The sequence below is a fragment of the Sinocyclocheilus anshuiensis genome, unplaced genomic scaffold (genome assembly GCF_001515605.1).
Source record: "Sinocyclocheilus anshuiensis isolate Anshui unplaced genomic scaffold, SAMN03320099.WGS_v1.1 scaffold447, whole genome shotgun sequence".
Taxonomy (NCBI): Eukaryota; Metazoa; Chordata; class Actinopteri; order Cypriniformes; family Cyprinidae; genus Sinocyclocheilus; species Sinocyclocheilus anshuiensis.
In genome coordinates, this window is record NW_015552615.1 from 2,501,486 (window position 1) to 2,521,414 (window position 19,929).

General features: G+C 35.8%; 1 protein-coding gene across 1 annotated transcript in view; it reads left to right on the forward strand.

Moving 5' to 3' along the window:
- LOC107666002 (voltage-dependent calcium channel subunit alpha-2/delta-2-like) overlaps positions 1–19,929 on the forward strand; it is a 256,052-nt gene that overhangs the window by 213,610 nt on the left and 22,513 nt on the right. The window contains exons 11-14 of the mRNA XM_016457092.1: positions 3,862–4,023; positions 9,050–9,160; positions 9,479–9,557; positions 15,167–15,216. Coding sequence (XP_016312578.1) covers positions 3,862–4,023; positions 9,050–9,160; positions 9,479–9,557; positions 15,167–15,216 — 402 coding nt within the window. The remainder of the gene's footprint in view (positions 1–3,861; positions 4,024–9,049; positions 9,161–9,478; positions 9,558–15,166; positions 15,217–19,929) is intronic.

The window sequence follows — 19,929 nt, forward strand, 5'->3', positions numbered from 1 at the left end:
GCATATTTTCTTTACTTCGAATAGTAGTGTTTCCTACATTATTGTCGATGGATGGTTGCCAATTTTGACAAGAAAATTAAACTAACTTGTCGTTTTACAACAGTTTCTCATACACATATATATATATATATATATATATATATATATATATATTGATACGTTTACTACGTTGTATCGGCGAATATGCCGCTGCTATGAAAATTTTTTTACAGAACATATAACGCAGATAAACTGCTTCTAAATGGTGTAATTACTTAGTTTGTCCAGCAGAGCGTGATCCATTGTTTGCTACTGGAGACTCAGGTCAGTGTAGTGTAGAGATGCCCGGATGGGCTCAAACTTCACCGGAGTCCACTGCTTCAAATTTATTTAAATTTTGATAGCCGCCCCGACCCCCGTACCCAATCGTCCCAATACATAATGATTCTAATTCTTAGTTTTGCATGATGATATGATGAATGGATGGTTCATTTTTAACAGCAGATTCAGTGGCGTTAGAGCTGATCTGCGCATCACGGCACGCATCTGCGCCGCATTACGGCTACACGGCCGCTGATCGCGGCCACTCAGTCAATGCTTGTGTTTATACCAGCTGCGCCGCGTCCCACAACTCATGCTTATCACATCGGTCAATCACAATTCCTAAGTCAGCATAGTTTGTCAGTACAGTCAGTAACGTAGCAGATTGAAAAGTTAGTATCTTTCTGCAGTCCAATAGACGGCAGTGCGGTGGTGGCTTGAGTCTGTTGAATGGTGATTTAACGTTGTCACCTAGTTGGAGAGACTCAATGCTAAAGTCAATAAACAATGTCCCCGTCTCTTACTCTCACAATGAGCTTATCATACTCATTTGCTACATTAGTAGAGCCCTATGATTTTTGCGATGTGGCAAACGCAGACGGAATCGCAGAATCCATTCATAAAAACGGAATTACTATATAACGCGGAATATCATGAAATTTGTCATATTTTTGATGAATAAATAAAAAACCGGTCAGTACATTTAAATCAAATCGTGATATAGACTAGTGTCTGTGAATATTAAACTGCAAAAAGACTATTTAAATATGAATACTCATGTTCTGCATGTTCATTTGATGACCAGAAAATACACAACACAGAATTTGTGAAAATATATATATTATTCATTATTATTATTTATTCATTTTAAATGTTTAATTATGGAAAAGCTGTGCTTCCTGCATAAACCTGCTAATTCAAGTTATATATATATAGAGAGAGAGAGAGAGAGAGAGAGAGAGAGAAAGAAAGAGAGTTCTATTTGTGTTTTAAAGTTATTTATAATATAAAGTGAAGTGAAGTTTACTGTTAAGTGCACTGATGTCAGACTCATTTTGGATAATAAAGTTTATTGTTAAATTGTTAAATACCCTGCCACCATTACATATGTTTGTCACATCATTATAAGCGTTTGATCACCACATTTGTGTTATCACTGCATAAAATTTGTTTATTTATATATATTCTGGTTATGTCAAAAGTTTGGGAATGGGAAGTGTGTCCAAACTTTTGACTGGTACTGTACTATAAAATACACATAAAGAATATCGTCCGATATATCTTTTTTTACTCCCTAATATCGGTATCGGCCCTCAAAAAACCCATATCGGTCGGGCTCTTGTATATATATATATCACGCTTGAGTGGGAATATGCTGTTATTGATAGTGATTACATTTGAGACCACACCAGCATTAATATTCAGTTGTGTGAATCCTTCAGGAATCTGAACCTGTATGAAAATGTACATGCAGAAAATGTAACATTTAATCTAAAGAGGGTTGATTTATTGTGATCATACAATAGCAGCCCACAAACGCAACCCACACAAGTATGCATGCACATATACACAGACGCACACACATAATGAAACATTAGCGTTTTGGAAGGCCCACGCCAGTAATCCGGACTGATCCGGGGCTCTTAGTGTGTGTTTCCTAATCCCGGCTCTGAGAGCGCAAAATGAGCATCATAATCTGAGCCGGAACACAGCTCATTCTATAGCCCGCTGGTCTTAGACCACATTAGAATCACTATGTGTGTTTACTGCTGTTTACCTCCAGATGCCTAGAGTAACGTGAAATCAAAATGGACCCTTTTGGCTTTTTTTAAAGCGCCATTTCAGCCAAAAATTATAATTTAGTTTGCGTTACGCACCCTCGTTTCCTTGTGAGACACAAAAAGAGCGATTCAAACTGTGCTGATTACTCCTTTCCATTAAATTGCAATAGCAGTAGCTTCAAAAATACACCATAAAAGTAGTCCATTATAGATTTGTGTGCACAGACTGCAATATAAGTCATTTTTTGCTGATAATCTTCCCTACAGTGAGCTGCGGAATCACTGAGTCAGTGAGTTGAACTCAAGAACCGAATCAGTCCGACTCAAAAGAAAGACTCAATTTGCTCTCCCTTTAATCTTTTCTCTGTCAAGGAAGAGTAAAAGAGATCTCAAAGGGAATTTTCTTTCCTATAGGCAGTTTTAGGAAACATTTCTCGTTTCATTTTTGTTTGCATTGGCATTTTCTTTCCTCCGCACCTGCGGTGTGGAACCTTGTTATCAAGACTGCCGGATGTACCTCAGATTTTCACAGCTATGCTTCCTCACACACACACACACACACACACACACACACATAAATGCTTTATGCCGAGTTCTGTGCAGTCAGTAAGTAAAGCTGTACTGATGTGAAAGGTATTTATGGAAGCTTGTTTCCGCCATGGGATAAAAAAAAAAAAGTAAAAAGTTAATTGCAACTTTTTAATCTCACAATTCAGACATTTTTCTCGCAACTCTGAGTTTATATCTCACAATTCTGACCTGTTCACAATTTAGAGAAAAAAAAATCAGAATTTTGAGATATAAAGTCAGAACTGTAAGAAAAAAGTCAGAATTCTGAGTTTATATTTAATTGTGAGTGTTTGTCTCAGAATTCTGACCTAAAAAAAATTCTCAGTTATTTAATTTTTTATCCTATGGTAGAAACAAGCTTTCATAGGTTTAAGCTGTGTGTCAAAAAAAAATCAGTAGTGCTAGTGTAAGGATTCAACGGTAGCACATAACAACAACATGCAAGATCTGTGCTGTTTCTTAATCAGTATTTTTTTTATATAGTACAAATACCTAAACATCCCTAAAACAAGACCAGGTTATTCGAGAAGCAAAAATGCATGATATTAACACTTTTTTTGGCAAGCTGAGTTTAAATCGCAAAAAATAGTGAGATCTGTTTAAAACAATAATTATAAAATAAAACAATAAATAAATTTAAAATGAATAAAATGAAACTATTAGAAAAATAAACATAATTAAATATATATACGCATATCTTATACAACTTTGCCTCTCAAGGAAGAAGAATCATATTTTAAGGATGTTTATATATTTTTTTCCTGGAAGACAAGACAGATATATTTATCTCTGTATGTTTTTAGTGGAGAAGGGGGCTATTACTTGACAGACGATAATATGGGCGAGAAAACTAGTAACCACCCAGAACACCCTAGAAACCACATAGCAACACCTTGTCCACCTGCTCACGACACGGACGGCAGTGTGTTTTGCATGGACTCATATGTAAAGATGTTCTGCTTTGAGCACTATTAAAGCATCCAGATGATTAGTGTTGTGAAATAGATTTTAAATAGATTTCAAGTTTCATACGAGTTGATTCATCTGCAGTGGAAGCAAATTATGAATTGCGAGAGAAATCAATCAGGTTTAAGTGACTCCATTAGCGAGTGTTAACAGCAGAAATGATGATGCTGTGAGATCTAATGGAGATTAATAATGAAGCTTTTAATGGACTTGCTGAAGCAGCTGCTGTCTGTCTCTCTGTCAGTTCAATGAGAAAGCGTACGCCGTGGTGCCGTGCTTCACAACGCTGGTCCAAGCCAACATAAAAAACAAGAAGATCTTCAAAGAGGCTGTGATGAACATGCAAGCGAAGGGGACGACAGACTACAAGACCGGCTTTCAGTTTGCCTTTGACCAGCTGTTAAATGTAAGACTCACACACTCATGTTTACCTACTGTAGTTATCTACATGAAGATACACTGGAATTTTGTATTCAAGTCCTTAAATAAAGTTAATAATAATGACTACAGACTAGCCCTAACCTACAGAAGTCCTAAGAGGTCATGAATTATTTGTTCTGTTTGTTTTCTTGTGATGTTAAATTAATTCTCTTTAATTTGAAGAGCTCGATCACCGACTGACAAGTAAGTATACATGCACTACTGTCAAAAGTTTGGGGTTGGTGCAATTTTTTAATGTTGTTAAAAGAAGTCTCTTTTGCTCACCAAGGCTGCATTTATTTGATCAAAAATATAGTAAAAACAGTAATATTGTGAAATATTATTACAATTTAAAATAAGTGGTTTTTATTTGAAAATATTTTAAATGTAATTTATTCCTGTGATGCAAAGTAGAATTTTGATACATTTTCTTAACAATTTTTTGATGAATAGTTCAAAAGAACATCATTTGTTTGAATTGGAAATCTTTTGTAATATTATAAATATCTTTACTGCCACTTTTGATCAACTTAATGCATCCTTGCTGAATAAAATTGCTCATGTCTTTCCAAGCATTTTGAAATTATGAACTCCAGAAATAGATAGACTGAGAAATAAATGAGAAAATAGTTTAGTCTCAATTCTCGAGAAAGCAACTCTTTTTTTTTTTTTACAGTCTTATGGCTTGCATATTAACTCAAATGTTAACTAAAACTATAGATATATATTTTTAGAATATAAAAAACATGATTTACTTCAGCTATGAATCATTTTACCTTTGAGAAGATCCCTGGATGTTCCCAAAGAGAGTTTTTATTTTTTTTTGCTAGATTTAGCTGGATTTGGCTTAGTTAAATTTGTTAATGCCAAAACATCCTCTTACCAACTCGGCGGAAAATTGTATTGCTCAGATGTTGCTTTTTCAAAGCGTTCAGAGATTTAACAGAGTTCTCAGTTATATTTAATTTAAGTGTCCGCTTATTTTCATATTTCTGAGCAATAAAATCAGACAAATTAGTCAATAGTGGACATTCAGTAAGCCTTAAAGGCCCTGTTTACACTTGGTCTTAAGATGCGTTTTGGTCGATCAGATCACAAGTGGACAATGGAGACACATGCCCGTTTACACCTGGCATTTTAATCTGTCTCTTCTGTCCATTTCGACCACTTCTGACCAGATTACCCCCCGTGGTGCTGATTACGTCAAGAGAAGGATAAATGGGCGGATCCCTCTGTTGGCGTCAAAACATGAGTTATTGCGCACTAATATTACATCTGCTTGTACCTACTGCTACTTACAACGTCTCTTGTCCCAAAATGCAAGATGATTTTAAATATTATGAGGTGCTTAACTGGGTCAGAGTGGGGCTCTAGCAGAAGAGCCTTACAGAGATGTATATGTTGCTTTAATAAGACCAGTGATAGAATATGGAAGTATAGTGTATAGATCAGCGTTGAAAACATCATTAAAGATACTAGAAGTTATACAAAATTAGTGCTGTCAAACGATTAATCGCGATTAATCGCATCCAAAATAAAACATTTTGGATGTGATTAATCGCGATTAATCGTTTGACAGCACTATACAAAATCAAGCACTGAGAATTTGTTGTGGGGCCATAAGGACCTCTCCAGCTTCTGCGATTCAAGTGGAGATGGGTGAGTTACCTGTAAATTTAAGATTTAAACAGTTGATGATTGAAGTATTAAAGAAAGAACTTCTGATCATCTAACAGTGTTTACAGTTGAGATGTTAGCTATCTTAATGGGATTACAGTGGGTAGAACAAAATAAAATGATCAAGGTTGTAATATGTTCAGATAGCTTATCAACATTGATGTCTCTACAGTCTTTATAATCTTATAACAGACCTGATATTGTTTATGAAATATATGAAACTTTGTTCAGACTTCAGCATATAAAAACAGAAATCAGACTTATGTGGATTCCAGCTCATTGGGGGATTGAGGGGAATGAAGCCGCAGACGCGTTGGCTAAGCAAGCTTTGAAACATGATAGAATTATGGAAGTAGCATTTAGTAAAGCTGAAAGTAAAGCAAAAATAAGGAATAATATTATGAAGGCCTGGCAAAAACAATGGGATGAAGGGAAGAAAGGATGTCATTTATACAATATTACGCAAGAAGTAGGGAGAATGAAATCAACAGGACGATATACAAGAGAACATATCATTATTTTGAGGTTGAGATTGGGGCATACTGGATTGAATAAAACAATGCATTTATTGAAAAAGCATCCATCAGGTATGTGTGATTGTGGAATGGAAGAAGAATCAGCGGAACATGTGATTAGTAAAGGTGTCAAATACGAAAATCAAAGGATAAAATTAAAAGATGAATTAAAGAAGTATGGGGTGAACATATTAAATCTTAAAAATCTATTTAAAGTTGAAGATCAGATACATGAAGCTTTGTTTAATTTTTTTAAAGAAACTGGTTTAATGAAAAGAATTTTACCTGCTAGGGTTTTTTTTTTTTTGTCCTCTAAGAAGTATACATTTCTGGCCCACACTCCAGCGCAGTAGGTGGCGGATATGCACCTTAAATGTTAGTTGCCACCCGCCATTAAAAAAGACGAAGAAGAAGTAAGCGGTCTTTTGTGGCTGCTCGAACGCATTCGACCACATGCGTTTTCGACTATCTCTGGAAGTGGTCAAAAGTGGATGAGCTCAAAATGTTTTAGACCCCATTTACATCTGTATTTAGCGTTGTCCACTTGTGATCCGATCGACAAAAATGCATCTTAATACCAAGTGTAAACAGGGCCAAAATGATCTTGCTGAGGAGAAATGTTTGAGAACAAAAGAAATATAGCCATGCAGAAGTGTGTTGATGGTGTGTACAATGTTGTGAGATTTGTTGTTGGCCACATATGTGGCTTCATCACATGCATTTTAGTTTTGGCCGACTGCTGCTCGAACAGATCGTGATGGTGTGATTGATGAGATACAGACGAATCTGTATTCTCTTCCGACCGAAGACACTCGTTCTTTCTGACTTCCTCTTTCACTGTCGCTCTCAGATCCGAAAGTGCCAAGGCATTTTAATTTCTGCCCTCTGACTCCTGATGAAGGCTGAGAAGAGAGTGCTGTAAATTTGTAATTGTGGCAGTATTATTTATCTTTATTAGAATCTTGTCAGAGTGATGTGGCGTAGGCCGAATATCAATGACAGCTGTGATTGGACAGGGTAGGGAGAGGGGACTTTTGGCTAACTCATCAGAGATAGGACAGTCGGCGGCAGCTGGCACAAAAGCAGACGTATGATTAGAGGAGCAGACGTGCCCGCACACACACACGCATGCTTAAGTGCTCGGACACGTGCAGTGCTCTGCCAAATGGGACACTGTTATAGCCAAGGTCATTTGTGTAGTGAATTGATTCAAGCAGGCCTGAAACGAATTCTGTGCAAATATGTCAGTGCAAACACTTCATACGCAGATTGGCCACAAACACACTGTGGCTAAATTTGGTTGTCAGTTCACCTTTTAGTGCTTAAATGTGCGGTATGTAATATTGACAGCTAGCAGTTAAAACGAGTACTGTGGTCCAAATTCAAAATATTGGAAAGAGTTGTTTCTCCCGCCTTCACCTCTTCAGTCTCAACACTCATGCGGGTTGCCAGATTGAGGACACACAACAGGAATCAGCACAAGTGACAATAGGAGTCGACAAGCTTTAGACTGAAAACTGATGAGTTGATTTATCCACAATTGAATATGCCTCTGATCAGTCATAGAGCTTTTTAGATGGATGCCGGAGCTTTTTAGGGTAGAATCGGTGATCTCTGATCCAGTCCGTTTTTTGGCTTCCACGACTGCAATGTGCTGTGTTTTCCTCCAACTGGCCACCTGGGGTGTCAAAACCCTATTGGATAAATTGGCAGTAGGCGGAGTCGCACAGTGACATTCCGACACGGAACGCACATTTCAAAACAAAACAACAGGCTGTAGCATGAAACAAGTATGTGAACTTAGCATGTTTTCTAAATATCTGCAAATGTATTATGGTATTTTTATGATTTAGAACAGTCAAAAAATTACATACAGCACCTTTACAGTCGGGGGGGAGAACTGGCCCCCCGACTGAGCCTGGTTTCTCCCAAGGTTTTTTCTCCATTCTATAAATAAAGGTGACTTGACTTGACTTGACTTTAATCCTGTTCTGTATACACACAGTTCAGTAATATACAGGAGTGACAATTCCAAACGAATTGACTACCAGTAATAACAATCGCATTTACAGATATTCTACGCAGTGTGTACGGAACCGAACTAAATAGCTAGTTTTTAATTATGTATTTAAATATCTATCAGAGTTTTTTTTTTTTTTTCTGTATGTGCGGTGCAAGAAATCACGAGTATGTTTTGACTCATTAGTGTTGCCAGATCTGGCTAAAACAAAAAGTAAAACAAATAAGAACAAGCCCATAATAAACTCAAATCCAAATGCATTATCTTGGAAATTAGTCACATGCCAAAATATAGCGAACTGCACCTGCCTATTAATCAATAAACTGGATCGCTTTATGAGCCAAGCCCAAAGACACATAATAAGCATCGCTTATAATAAATGGACATGGCAACCCTTCAAGAATGCGCTCTGCAAAGCAGACTTCACGAAACATCATGGCTCTATCGACGGTGGTTTAGTTAAAATCGCCGAACATAAAGAGGTTGCTGTAATATGACGCCACAATGTTGCTACGGTTATCATGTGTAAATCATCACAGTTTCAGGAGTGACTGTTATATGCACACAAAACAATAATTTAGAGGATTCACTCCTGTATTTAAATGTGATTGTCACTTTACAGTGTGTATGTGGCCATTATTATTATTAAATGACACGTTGCAAGGATAGTGTAAAGCACAAGGGTTTTCACAAACAAAAGCATCTGTTTATAAAGGCAGATCCAGTGAGTTTCAAACTGACTTGGCTCATTTGACACTCTCCAGACGAATCTTATGCATTCCTGTTTCTGTTTCTCACAGGAGACCAGCGCTCCGAGAGCAAACTGCAATAAGATGATAATGATGTTCACAGACGGTGGCGAGGACCGCGCTCAAGACATCTTTGAGAAATACAACTGGCCAAACAAAACAGTGAGTCGAGGCGATTGAATTCAAAACATGCCGGTGTTTCCATCTGTGTGGTAATGACCTCCAGTGACAAGCAGATTTTCTGTCCTTCCTAAAACTGAAAATAGCACGTGACAACAAAATCACAGTCAATCAGAATATTTTGATCATAAATCTGATGTCATTCCCATATAAAACTTACATTCTAGCACAAAAAAACATGTTTGAAATGATAAAACAATACATATGCTGTTAAATGAGGGACCAAATGCTTTAAGGGACTACTCTGTATTTTTAGACCCTTTTGCTACACAGATCTAATAAACCGTCTTCTCTCCACAGGTGAGAGTTTTCACGTTCTCAGTGGGGCAGCACAACTATGACGTCACTCCTCTGCAGTGGATCGCCTGTGCCAACAAGGGTAAGATAGTGAGAATGTAGATTTGGTTCAAAAATCTGAACTTTTCAGCTGTTCAGGCTGTTAGGCACAATTTGAAGCATCATGGCAGGAACACAATGCAACAGCCTAGAAACTGCATATCAGTGTTCTAAAAATGTAAAGAACACCTCTGCAAACATCTCTCTTTCAAACATCATAGCAACTTGCTAAAAAAAAAAAAAAACTCAGCCCAACTTAAGTGCATCGCAACACCCTAGAAACCACGTAGCAATGTGTTTAAAATGTTAAGTAGACTTTGGCAAACACATAGTAACACACTAGCAACCATCCACAATACTCTAGCTATAGTGGCTAATCTTTAAAACTTCCTTTAGCCCCTTGAGGTTAGCTGGGGGGGTCTCCCCCGATACATATGTCCATCAAGCACGCACTGAGATGCGGTTGTAACAACAAAAAATCATGGTTTATTAATCGCAATCTTTGGTTTACTTTCCAAAAAATACAAACTTCCAAGAACGTGAAAATGCAGTACCATGTGATTGAAGAAACTCTTGCTCTTGCTCTTGCTTTTCTTCAGTAGAACAGTGAAGAGGATTTTTAGCTGAAACAGTGGTCCATTTTTGAGAATAAAAAAAGCATAGCAAGAAACACAAAATTAATACCCGTGGCTCCTAACGATATACAGTATTGTGGTCTTATGAAGTGAGAAGCAAGAAACTGAACATTATTTACAACATTACAAACGGTCCGGAGTGATGCCGGTTCACAAAAGAATCATTCTTTTTAACTTATTCTTTTTTTAGTGAACTAGTTGAATCAGTTCACCAAATTGGACTGAACTGTCTGAAACAGCTGGAGCAGCACAGATCTACAAGTTACTCCATCAAAACTCTGAAGACTGAAGACCATGATATGTGCGAAATTAAAATTTTTATGGTTTCTCATGGTGAACTGATGAAGACTAGTTTATTCACTTTAAACATGTAAAACATCCACATTTCGCATCATTATTAGGTGCTTTAATAATTACGTATACATTTTGTCATTGCGTGATTACGTAAACAAACTAGTGAATTGAACCAGTTCATTGAAACAAACTGTCTAAAATTGAACCAGTTTGTAGAAAATAATAAAATTTCTCCATTGTCTGAGGCTCTGGATTACAGGTAATAATGTTGTAAATAATGTTCAGTTTCTTGCACAGACCGATCGTTTCGCTTCATAAGACCGCAATATATCGTCAGGAGCCACGGGTATTATTTTGTGTTCCTTGATATGTTTTTAGCACAGTCACTGACTTGCATTTTATGAATCACCAATAACCAAGGTTTCAGCTAAAAATCTTTTTACTGTTCTACTCAAGAAAAAAGTCACTTAAATCTCGGATGGCCCGAGGGTGAGTAAATTAACAGCAAATTTTCTTTTTGGGGTGAACTATCCCTTTGAAGCCAAAACTGTCCATTTCCTAAACGCATCCTGGTCAACAGCGTTCAAGTAATGTTGACCTATCTGACCTAACAAGTTCATTCCAGGCCTGTAGCACAAACACTCTCCCTCTCCAGCTCTCTGATTAGTTAATGACGAACGGTGGCAGAACACTTCAGAGATCCCCGCCGCCCTCCCTTCCTTCTAATTAATTAGCCGAAGAGGAACTGCCGTCGCAGCGATAACCACATCTGCAACTTCTCAGCGTCTCCAGCCAAAAGCACTTCCACTTAAGGATTAGTCCCGTGTTCTCCGCTGTAATGACTGGCAGTGAGGGGACGGAGTCTGGCACATCAAGCAAGACGCTTTTCTCAGCGGACTCCGTCTCCTCCGCAGGCTTTCATTTCGCTCACCGATATCACAAAGCAGCAGAGGAACTCCCCTGACACCCTCACAAAGTCCACATCCACGTCCGCGGCTCTCCCTGTGCTGTAGAATGCGTGTTCGACAGCGTATCTGACTGAAAGCATTCGCAGCCGCCGCTAGGTTCGTTCAAAAAGCAACGGTAGCGTGCATATGCCACGTTTCCTCTGAACATACGCAGAGCGCTCTTTGACAGGCTTGTTAAGATGCGGATTGCATCGGATTGTCTGCGTCTTATTGTTTTGTTGTACATGTCGCCCGTGCGGCGGAGACAAATGTATTAAGCGTTTTGTAATCATGACCAAGTCAAGGGATCAACAATGAGAGACATGTTTGTTTGACACGGCTTAGCGTGTGTTGTCACTACACCGGCTGTCTCTCAGCGAGCTCGTTCACACTCCGCTGACACAAACAGAGTCTCGTATGGCCGCCGCTGAATCAGAGCCAATTTCTGGTCTCTTTGATTCCCGGCGACTCGCATTGATTTGATTAGATTCTTTCTTGCGTGCTGATTGGTTTGACCCTCAGACATCTTCTGAACACTTTTTTTTTAGTTTTAGTTTTTATACTCTAATTCTCTTGACTTTGATATGCTTTTAAAGACTTTTAAATTATTTCTGATTCATTAACTGAACTAGATTTGACTTCCTTATCTGCAGTCGTTTTAGGGGCCGTCGCCTTCTTAAAGAGATGTTACGGGTTCAACACCCATTAAGCTTTATCTAATCCAACATTTGGGACATGATGGCAGTTACCACAGAAAATCATTTTGATTCATTCCTTTGTTTTAGGGGCCAGTTTGAGTATAAACCTATTAAAACAATAGAAAAGTATATTTTGTTTGAAAAGTGAGAGGAAGGGAAAAAATGTTTTTAAAAAGGGGGGAAAAAATCATAAAAGACTATTTATTGAATGTGTTGTAAATAATTGCTATATGTACACTGTATTTATGAATGAATATTTAGTCAAAGAAAAATTAATATCTATTAATATATTTTCAGTTTTGACCACTTTTCTTCAAAATTGTTCATATGCTTAAATAGTACTATTAGTACTATAGTACTATAATACTATTTGTACATAGTAATTTTTTTAAATTATAAAAATGTTATGTTCACGTAATTGTGATATTGTGTGGGGGGGGAAAACTAATTAACATTATTTGTAAAAAAAAAAAAAAAAAAAATGTATTATTTATTTATTTGTCCCTCGGATTTTGGGGACATTATTGACCCATTAAAACAGTATTACCAAAAAAGTATATTTTGTTTGAAACAGTTTGATTAGAGAAATGAAACAAAAATGTTTTATTAAATTCATTTTTATTACATTTTAATACATTTATTTTAAATGTATTAAATGACTATTTATTAAATATTTAATAAATATTTGTTAATGTGTACAAAGTATTTATTTATCAATGAATATTTATTAAAGGAAAATATTAGTTAAAGAAAAAAAAACGAATACATTTATGTTTTGACAAAACATCTAACCATAGTTATTTTTATATATATTATATATATATATATATATTTTTATTTTTTTTTTTTTCATTATAACAATTCTGTTCACCTAATTATCATATTGTGATTTTAAAAAAATTATTATTTATTCAAAATATTTAAAAATAGAAAAGAGAGGCAGAGAGAAAAAGAATGTGTTTTTGAACCTTAAACCAGGTAAAAACATTGTATTACACCAAATACAGAAAATGATGTTATTTTTAGCATCGTCATATGACCCCTTTAAACCCTCAAAGTGCATGGCCCTGTTTACTTTCATTATAAGTGAATTACTAGTTTAAAAGAGCTGATCAGAATGACTCGGTTATTTTCTTTGGTACCCTGACATTATGCCTCAAATGTTGATAGAACTTATCTTATATTGAACCAATGACATTTCTTTAGTATAGATGCCAGATAGCAAGAAAACCACAGACATATCTTGCTAGCCACTCACAGCCTATGGTGATGTGAACTCTACACCCGACCTCTGCGTTAATGATGGTTTCAACTCAAATGAGCCACAAAATGTTGGTCCTGAAGTTATCGAGACTGAAATTGTTCAGTGACCTTTACAACAATAACAGCAGACTGAGCGAAGGCTGAACTGATTTCATGTTCATGCGAATGATTTCAGCCTCGTTTGTGTTTTCAGCCCACAGATAATTAGAAGAACACATGGTACCTGTTTAGAAAATATGCATATTCAAAACTATTGCGTCAATACAAATCCATCTGTATTGTCAACCAAAAATGGCTGTTTCAAGATTTTATTGATTCTGATGAATTTGTGTAAATGTAGATTCATATTAATGAGGATTATATAAATCTGTCTTATTTTAACACCAGACCTTTTCGGTATGTAATAAAAACATTAAACATGTTTACAATTAGTTATTATTATGCTATGGCATAAGTACAGTAGTTAGATTTTTAATGCATCACAACAAATTCACAAGTATACAAAAAAGTCACTATCAAATATCTAGTCTAATACTTTAACATGTAAAATATGTAAGTATTCATTTTTATACGTGTGTGTGTGTGTGTGTGTGTGTGTGTGTGTGTGTGTGTGTGTGTGGTGAGAGAAAAGGGCTATACTTGCTTTTAAGAACTGAGAATTTTGGGTGAAAAAGGTCTTAATCATCATAAAAATAATGTCGGGATCAGAGTTACTATTGTTAACTAAAAACCTAAAAAAAAAAAAAAAAAATGTATTATTTATTTATTTGTCCCTCGGATTTTGGGGACATTATTGACCCATTAAAACAGTATTACCAAAAAAGTATATTTTGTTTGAAACAGTTTGATTAGAGAAATGAAACAAAAATGTTTTATTAAATTCATTTTTATTACATTTTAATACATTTATTTTAAATGTATTAAATGACTATTTATTAAATATTTAATAAATATTTGTTAATGTGTACAAAGTATTTATTTATCAATGAATATTTATTAAAGGAAAATATTAGTTAAAGAAAAAAAAACGAATACATTTATGTTTTGACAAAACATCTAACCATAGTTATTTTTATATATATTATATATATATATATATATTTTTATTTTTTTTTTTTTCATTATAACAATTCTGTTCACCTAATTATCATATTGTGATTTTAAAAAAATTATTATTTTGTGTGTGTGTGTGTGTGTGTTGAGAGAAAATGGCTATAAGTTTTAAGTGGCAAACTTACAGTTTCTTGACTCTAAACACCTCAGATGTTGTGCTCTTTGTTCAGACACTCTTGTGTTTAATAACGTGTTGAGCAGGCCATATTGACCCTGTCTGTGTGTCCACTCTCTCAATAATCAGCCTCTGAATGCTTAATGAATGAACAGAACAAACTGCAGCACAGCACATGCTCTGGCTAACATATGCATAGCACTCGGCCAGTCTGTCTGCATGCTGGAATATTATGCATGTTGCTAAACTATAAATTAAACATGTTTGCAAGCGTGACAAAATAGCTCTCACAAAACTTGAATGAAATAATCATTTTTTTCTATCAGTTCCTTTCATCATTGAATAAACTACATTTATCATCAACAATTTGCCACAGTGAATTCTGCTTTAAAAAAGCTTTAGATTTGAAAACAAGGTAGTAGTTAAATATAATTTTGCAGGTTTGTCTGTTCTGAACTGCATTTACGTTTGTAGCGCACAGACCCCTAAAGCTGTTGCCTAGTTAGTCAGCTTACTATATTTTGGTGCAGAGCAAATATGTCAACATTAACCAGCCCTGTTATTGGTTTATGTTGATTTCTGAACAGGTTACTACTTTGAGATCCCTTCCATCGGAGCCATAAGAATCAACACACAGGTTTGTAATTTCTACTGCTTCTTATACACATACAATACTGTTTAAAGGTTTGGGGTCAGTAATATGTTTTTAAGAAATTAGTTTGTTTAGTCAGCAAGGATGCATTAAAAGTGACAGTTAAGACATTTCTAATGTTACAAAAGAGTTCTATTTCCAATCATTTGTTCTTTTGAACTTCCTATTCATCAAAGAATCCTGAAAAATAGATTCACATTTTCCACCAAAATATTAAGTCGCAACAGTTTTTAACAGTAAAATAAAAATAAATATTTGTTGAGCAGCAAATGAGCATATTAGAATGATTTCTGAAGGATCATGTGACACTGAAGACTGGTGTACACTCTTAAAAATATGCCATAGAAAGGTTCTTCAGATGTTAAAGGTTCTTTATGGAACCATTTAGACAAAAAAGGTTCTTCTGTTTCACAAAAGGTTCTTTGAGGTGAAAGAAGGTTCTTCAGATTATAAGAAGGTATGAAAGAGCTGGTTCTTTATTAAAGAACCTTTGACTGAATGCTTCTTTGTTGAACCAAAAATGGTTCTTCTATGGCATCGCTGTGAAGAACCTTTTAAGCACCTTTATTTTTAAAAGTGTAATGATGCTGAAAATTCAGCTTTGATCACAGGAATAAATTACGTTTTTACATATATTCAAATAGTAAACAGTTATTTAAATTGTGATCATATTTCACAGTATTACTGTTTTTACCATATTTTTAATCAAAAAATGCAGCCTTGGTGAGCAGAAGAGACTTCTTTCAAAAATGTTAAAAATCTGTATAGTATACAGTGGGTACGGAAAGTATTCAGACCCCCTTAAATTTTTCACTCTTTGTTATATTGCAGCCATTTGCTAAAATCATTTAAGTTAATTTTTTTTCCTCATTAATGTACACACAGCACCCCATATTGACAGAAAAACACAGAATCGTTGACATTTTTGCAGATTTATTAAAAAAGAAAAACTGAAATATCACATGGTCCTAAGTATTCAGACCCTTTGATTCTCATTTGCTCTGACATGCACTGTGAGCTGTAAGGTCTTATATAGACAGGTGTGTGGCTTTCCTAATCAAGTCCAATCAGTATAATCAAACACAGCTGGACTCAAATGAAGGTGTAGAACCATCTCAAGGATGATCAGAAGAAATGGACAGCACCTGAGTTAAATATATGAGTGTCACAGCAAAGGGTCTGAATACTTAGGACCATGTGATATTTCAGTTTTTCTTTTTTAATAAATCTGCAAAAATGTCAACAATTCTGTGTTTATCTGTCACTATGGGGTGCTGTGTGTACATTAATGAGGAAAAAAAATGTACTTAAATGATTTTAGCAAATGGCTGCAATATAACAAAGAGTGAAAAATTTAAGGGGGTCTGAATACTTTCCGTACCCACTGTATATAGTTTGTGGTTAGTGTGATTTTTGATGTTTTTTAAGGCACATATACATATATTATCTATATTTATACAGGTTATTTGAACTCATTTAAGAGGTGTTTTTACGTAAAACCCTTTCAATGGTGGTAAAATCACTGTAGTGCATTGCCTCGAGTGGCTCATTTCTTTATAAAAACAGCAACAACAGCCATGTGAAAGACAATACTGATGCATTAAAATGAATCACAATAAACAGTTTATCTTCAGCTGATACGCATTCACAGGTATGCTCATATCAGCTTCAAAAGTGGCTGTGGAAGCCAATCAAATTTTCCGTTTTAATAAAGCCTCTATACATGAATCCAGTTCACGCTAAGTTCATTCAGCTTTCTGAGCTTCGAAGCTCTGTGATGTTATCACGATTTAGAGATATATATGTCACGCTAGAAAGCATAGAGAGAACTATAAAGATGAACGGATAAAGTGATACAGACTTCTATATTTAGCATCAATAAGATTCAAATGGGACTGTGATTTCTCTAATCCACTTCCGTACAGTTTTCATGATCCTCCAGCAATCTTTCCCGAGGCCCACGAAACCCGCCGCAATAGCATCGCTCTTCCCTGAAAGCAGTCAGTCCAATTTCCCCAGCTCTTCTGTGTGATTCTTCAGCACTCTCCACTGACGTCTCGGCCTTTCTTCTTTATCTCCTCTCTATCACCTTTTACTATCTGTTCCCCTCTTTTCCAATCCAGCTTAGCTTTATTCATTCGTGTCTGCTCCTCCCTCTTTCTCCCCCGGCGTGCGTCGAACCTCCCGCAGGCGAGCTGATCAGGCTCTTGAATAGACCATCAGCTGTTCCATTAGGCTGAGTGTAATTTTATTCAGAGAACTGCCACTTATTCTAATAGCCTGCGTGAGACAGGTGTGGGCGCGTAACTGTATATATCGACAGCAGCGGCCGCCACACCTGTGCACCTCCTCACCACCTCCTCTCCTGTCACATACTGTTACCTCCGAGAGCCGTGGACAAAAATAACCGCCAACTGCACTTCCACAGCAATCGCTCGCAGATGCTGGTGGATTTCTGACAGGAAAAACTATCCAACCTGCAAAAAAGTTCTTCTAATGAATGTATGAAAGTTGCTTGAAGAAAATTTCCAAAAGACAAGTCTAATTACTAATATAGTTTGTTTCACTGAACACATGGTTGTAAAGCAGCTCAACAGAAAATCGTGATGTAGAGGTTTATAATATCTTGATATCTTCATGCTTTATTTAGCAGATTATATCTGGAGCGATAATATAGTTTACATTGTGCAATGCTACAAGCAGTTTAGCCATTGAGGCAGTTATTATTTTGTGTAAATTAGGGTTAACTAAAACTATAAAAAAAAAACATTGTTACTTTAAATAAAATACAATGAAAAATACATTTTATTTTATTTCAGGTAGTAAGGCATTTTCGTTCAGTTTAACTATATGTGCTAAAAACTAAAAATGTAATAAAAATTCATAAAACTGCATAGACATTAAAAAATTATAAAAATGACAAAAAAAATAAATTACTGAAACTTTACATTTAAAATGAAAATGGAAGATATAAAAATAAATTCAAAATTTTAATAAAAACTATAATACATAATTAATTTTTTAAAATATTGTAAAAATTATAATACTATAATTTAGCTTAATAAAAGCATTGATTTCTTTAAAAAGATATATTACTGATGCCATACTTTTGAACGGTAGTGTATATAGGATTATTTTGTCATATAATACATTTATGCTTAATATGAATTACTCACATGCTGTTTGCATAAATTCTCAGGCTGTTAGTGTGATTAGAAAGCCATTGAGTTGATCGTGAAAGTGTTCAACTGGAGAAAGCTGCTGCCTTTACCTTTAATCTCTACCTGTATAACATTAAAGTGTCACATTGCTAAGTATAATGAGATCAGTATGAATATGAATGCAGCTCCTTTATAATTGAGCTGCTGCATTGAGTTCATGAAGGTTTATGGACAGACTGGAAATCTACAAGCTAATCTGTGCGGCGGCCTGCTGTGTCACTGCTCTTTATCCCCTCGTACCACAGAGACCGCCATTACCGGCCCACTGCTGTTTACCTTTCTCTTTTCTCCCGCGTGAAAAGGTCCGCCTGTCATCTTCTCTGCTGAAATGTGTCCCCACGGCACGTTAAACGGTGTTTTAGTGAGCTAATAATAGAATAGGTTACGCTTGTCAGCACTTCCATGTTCCAGCAAGAAATAAAAGTGGCCTAATGCTGCAGTTTCATCAAAAGACCACACTTACACAAGCTGCTGGCTTATTCCCCACATGAGCTTCTGGCCCTCCATTAACTGTGTTAAGATGTTGAAGCTGGAAGATTGCATTATTAAATGTGTTTTCTCGGCCTGGCATTGACAGAGTGGTGAAAGGTTCGGTGAATCTCATGAAATCTCACAATAAACAGGAAAAAATAAATTATATTTTGTGTGAAAACTCTGTCACAACAAACATGGACATTTTAGGAAATTTGTTTTGAAAAATGTATAAGAAAAATTTATAATAATAATTGAAAATTGAATAATAAAACATGGACATTTCCATAGTAAAGTATCTTTAGGATTTATTTAGAATTATTTTAATTATTTAATTATTAATTATTTAAGTGACGTGTGTGTGTGTGTGTGTGTGTGTGTGTGTGTTTAATTACTTTAATTACATTAGTAAACAACAAACCATGTCTGCATTTGTGATCAGAGAAATGACAAACAACAAGCACTACTCTACACTGCTCAAAACTCGCGTTTGAATCGTCAGTGGCAAATCCTTTAAATATGAAAACGTACTTACAGTCTGTGAGTCAGAAGCACCAGACTGTCCTTTGTAGAAACAGCCTTTGCTCTCCCAGGATCAGGAAACAGTCCTCCGTAAAATGCGCTGCACACATCTGAATACTTGGGTTGAACTGTTCTGGAACAGTGTTGTAAATACAACTTAAATACTGATTTCTAGTCATGTCCTCTTTTGGCAGACCAAACAAAGTAGTTTTGCTTTCATAACTAAACACACAGCATCTCCACAACATGGCGGCGGCGACAACAACAATACTACAGCAAGAATAAAAGTTATGCCTTCTTTCTTTGCGTGAATATTTGGGCGGTGTTATGCAAATCTTCCCACATCGTGACATAGATATGTGGGGGCGTGTTAGAACGAGCCGTTAATTTCAATCCCTGTACACATGGCTTGACAATAAATAAATATTAAAACTACATATGCCTAGATAGATAGATAGATAGATAGTAATAATCTATAATATAT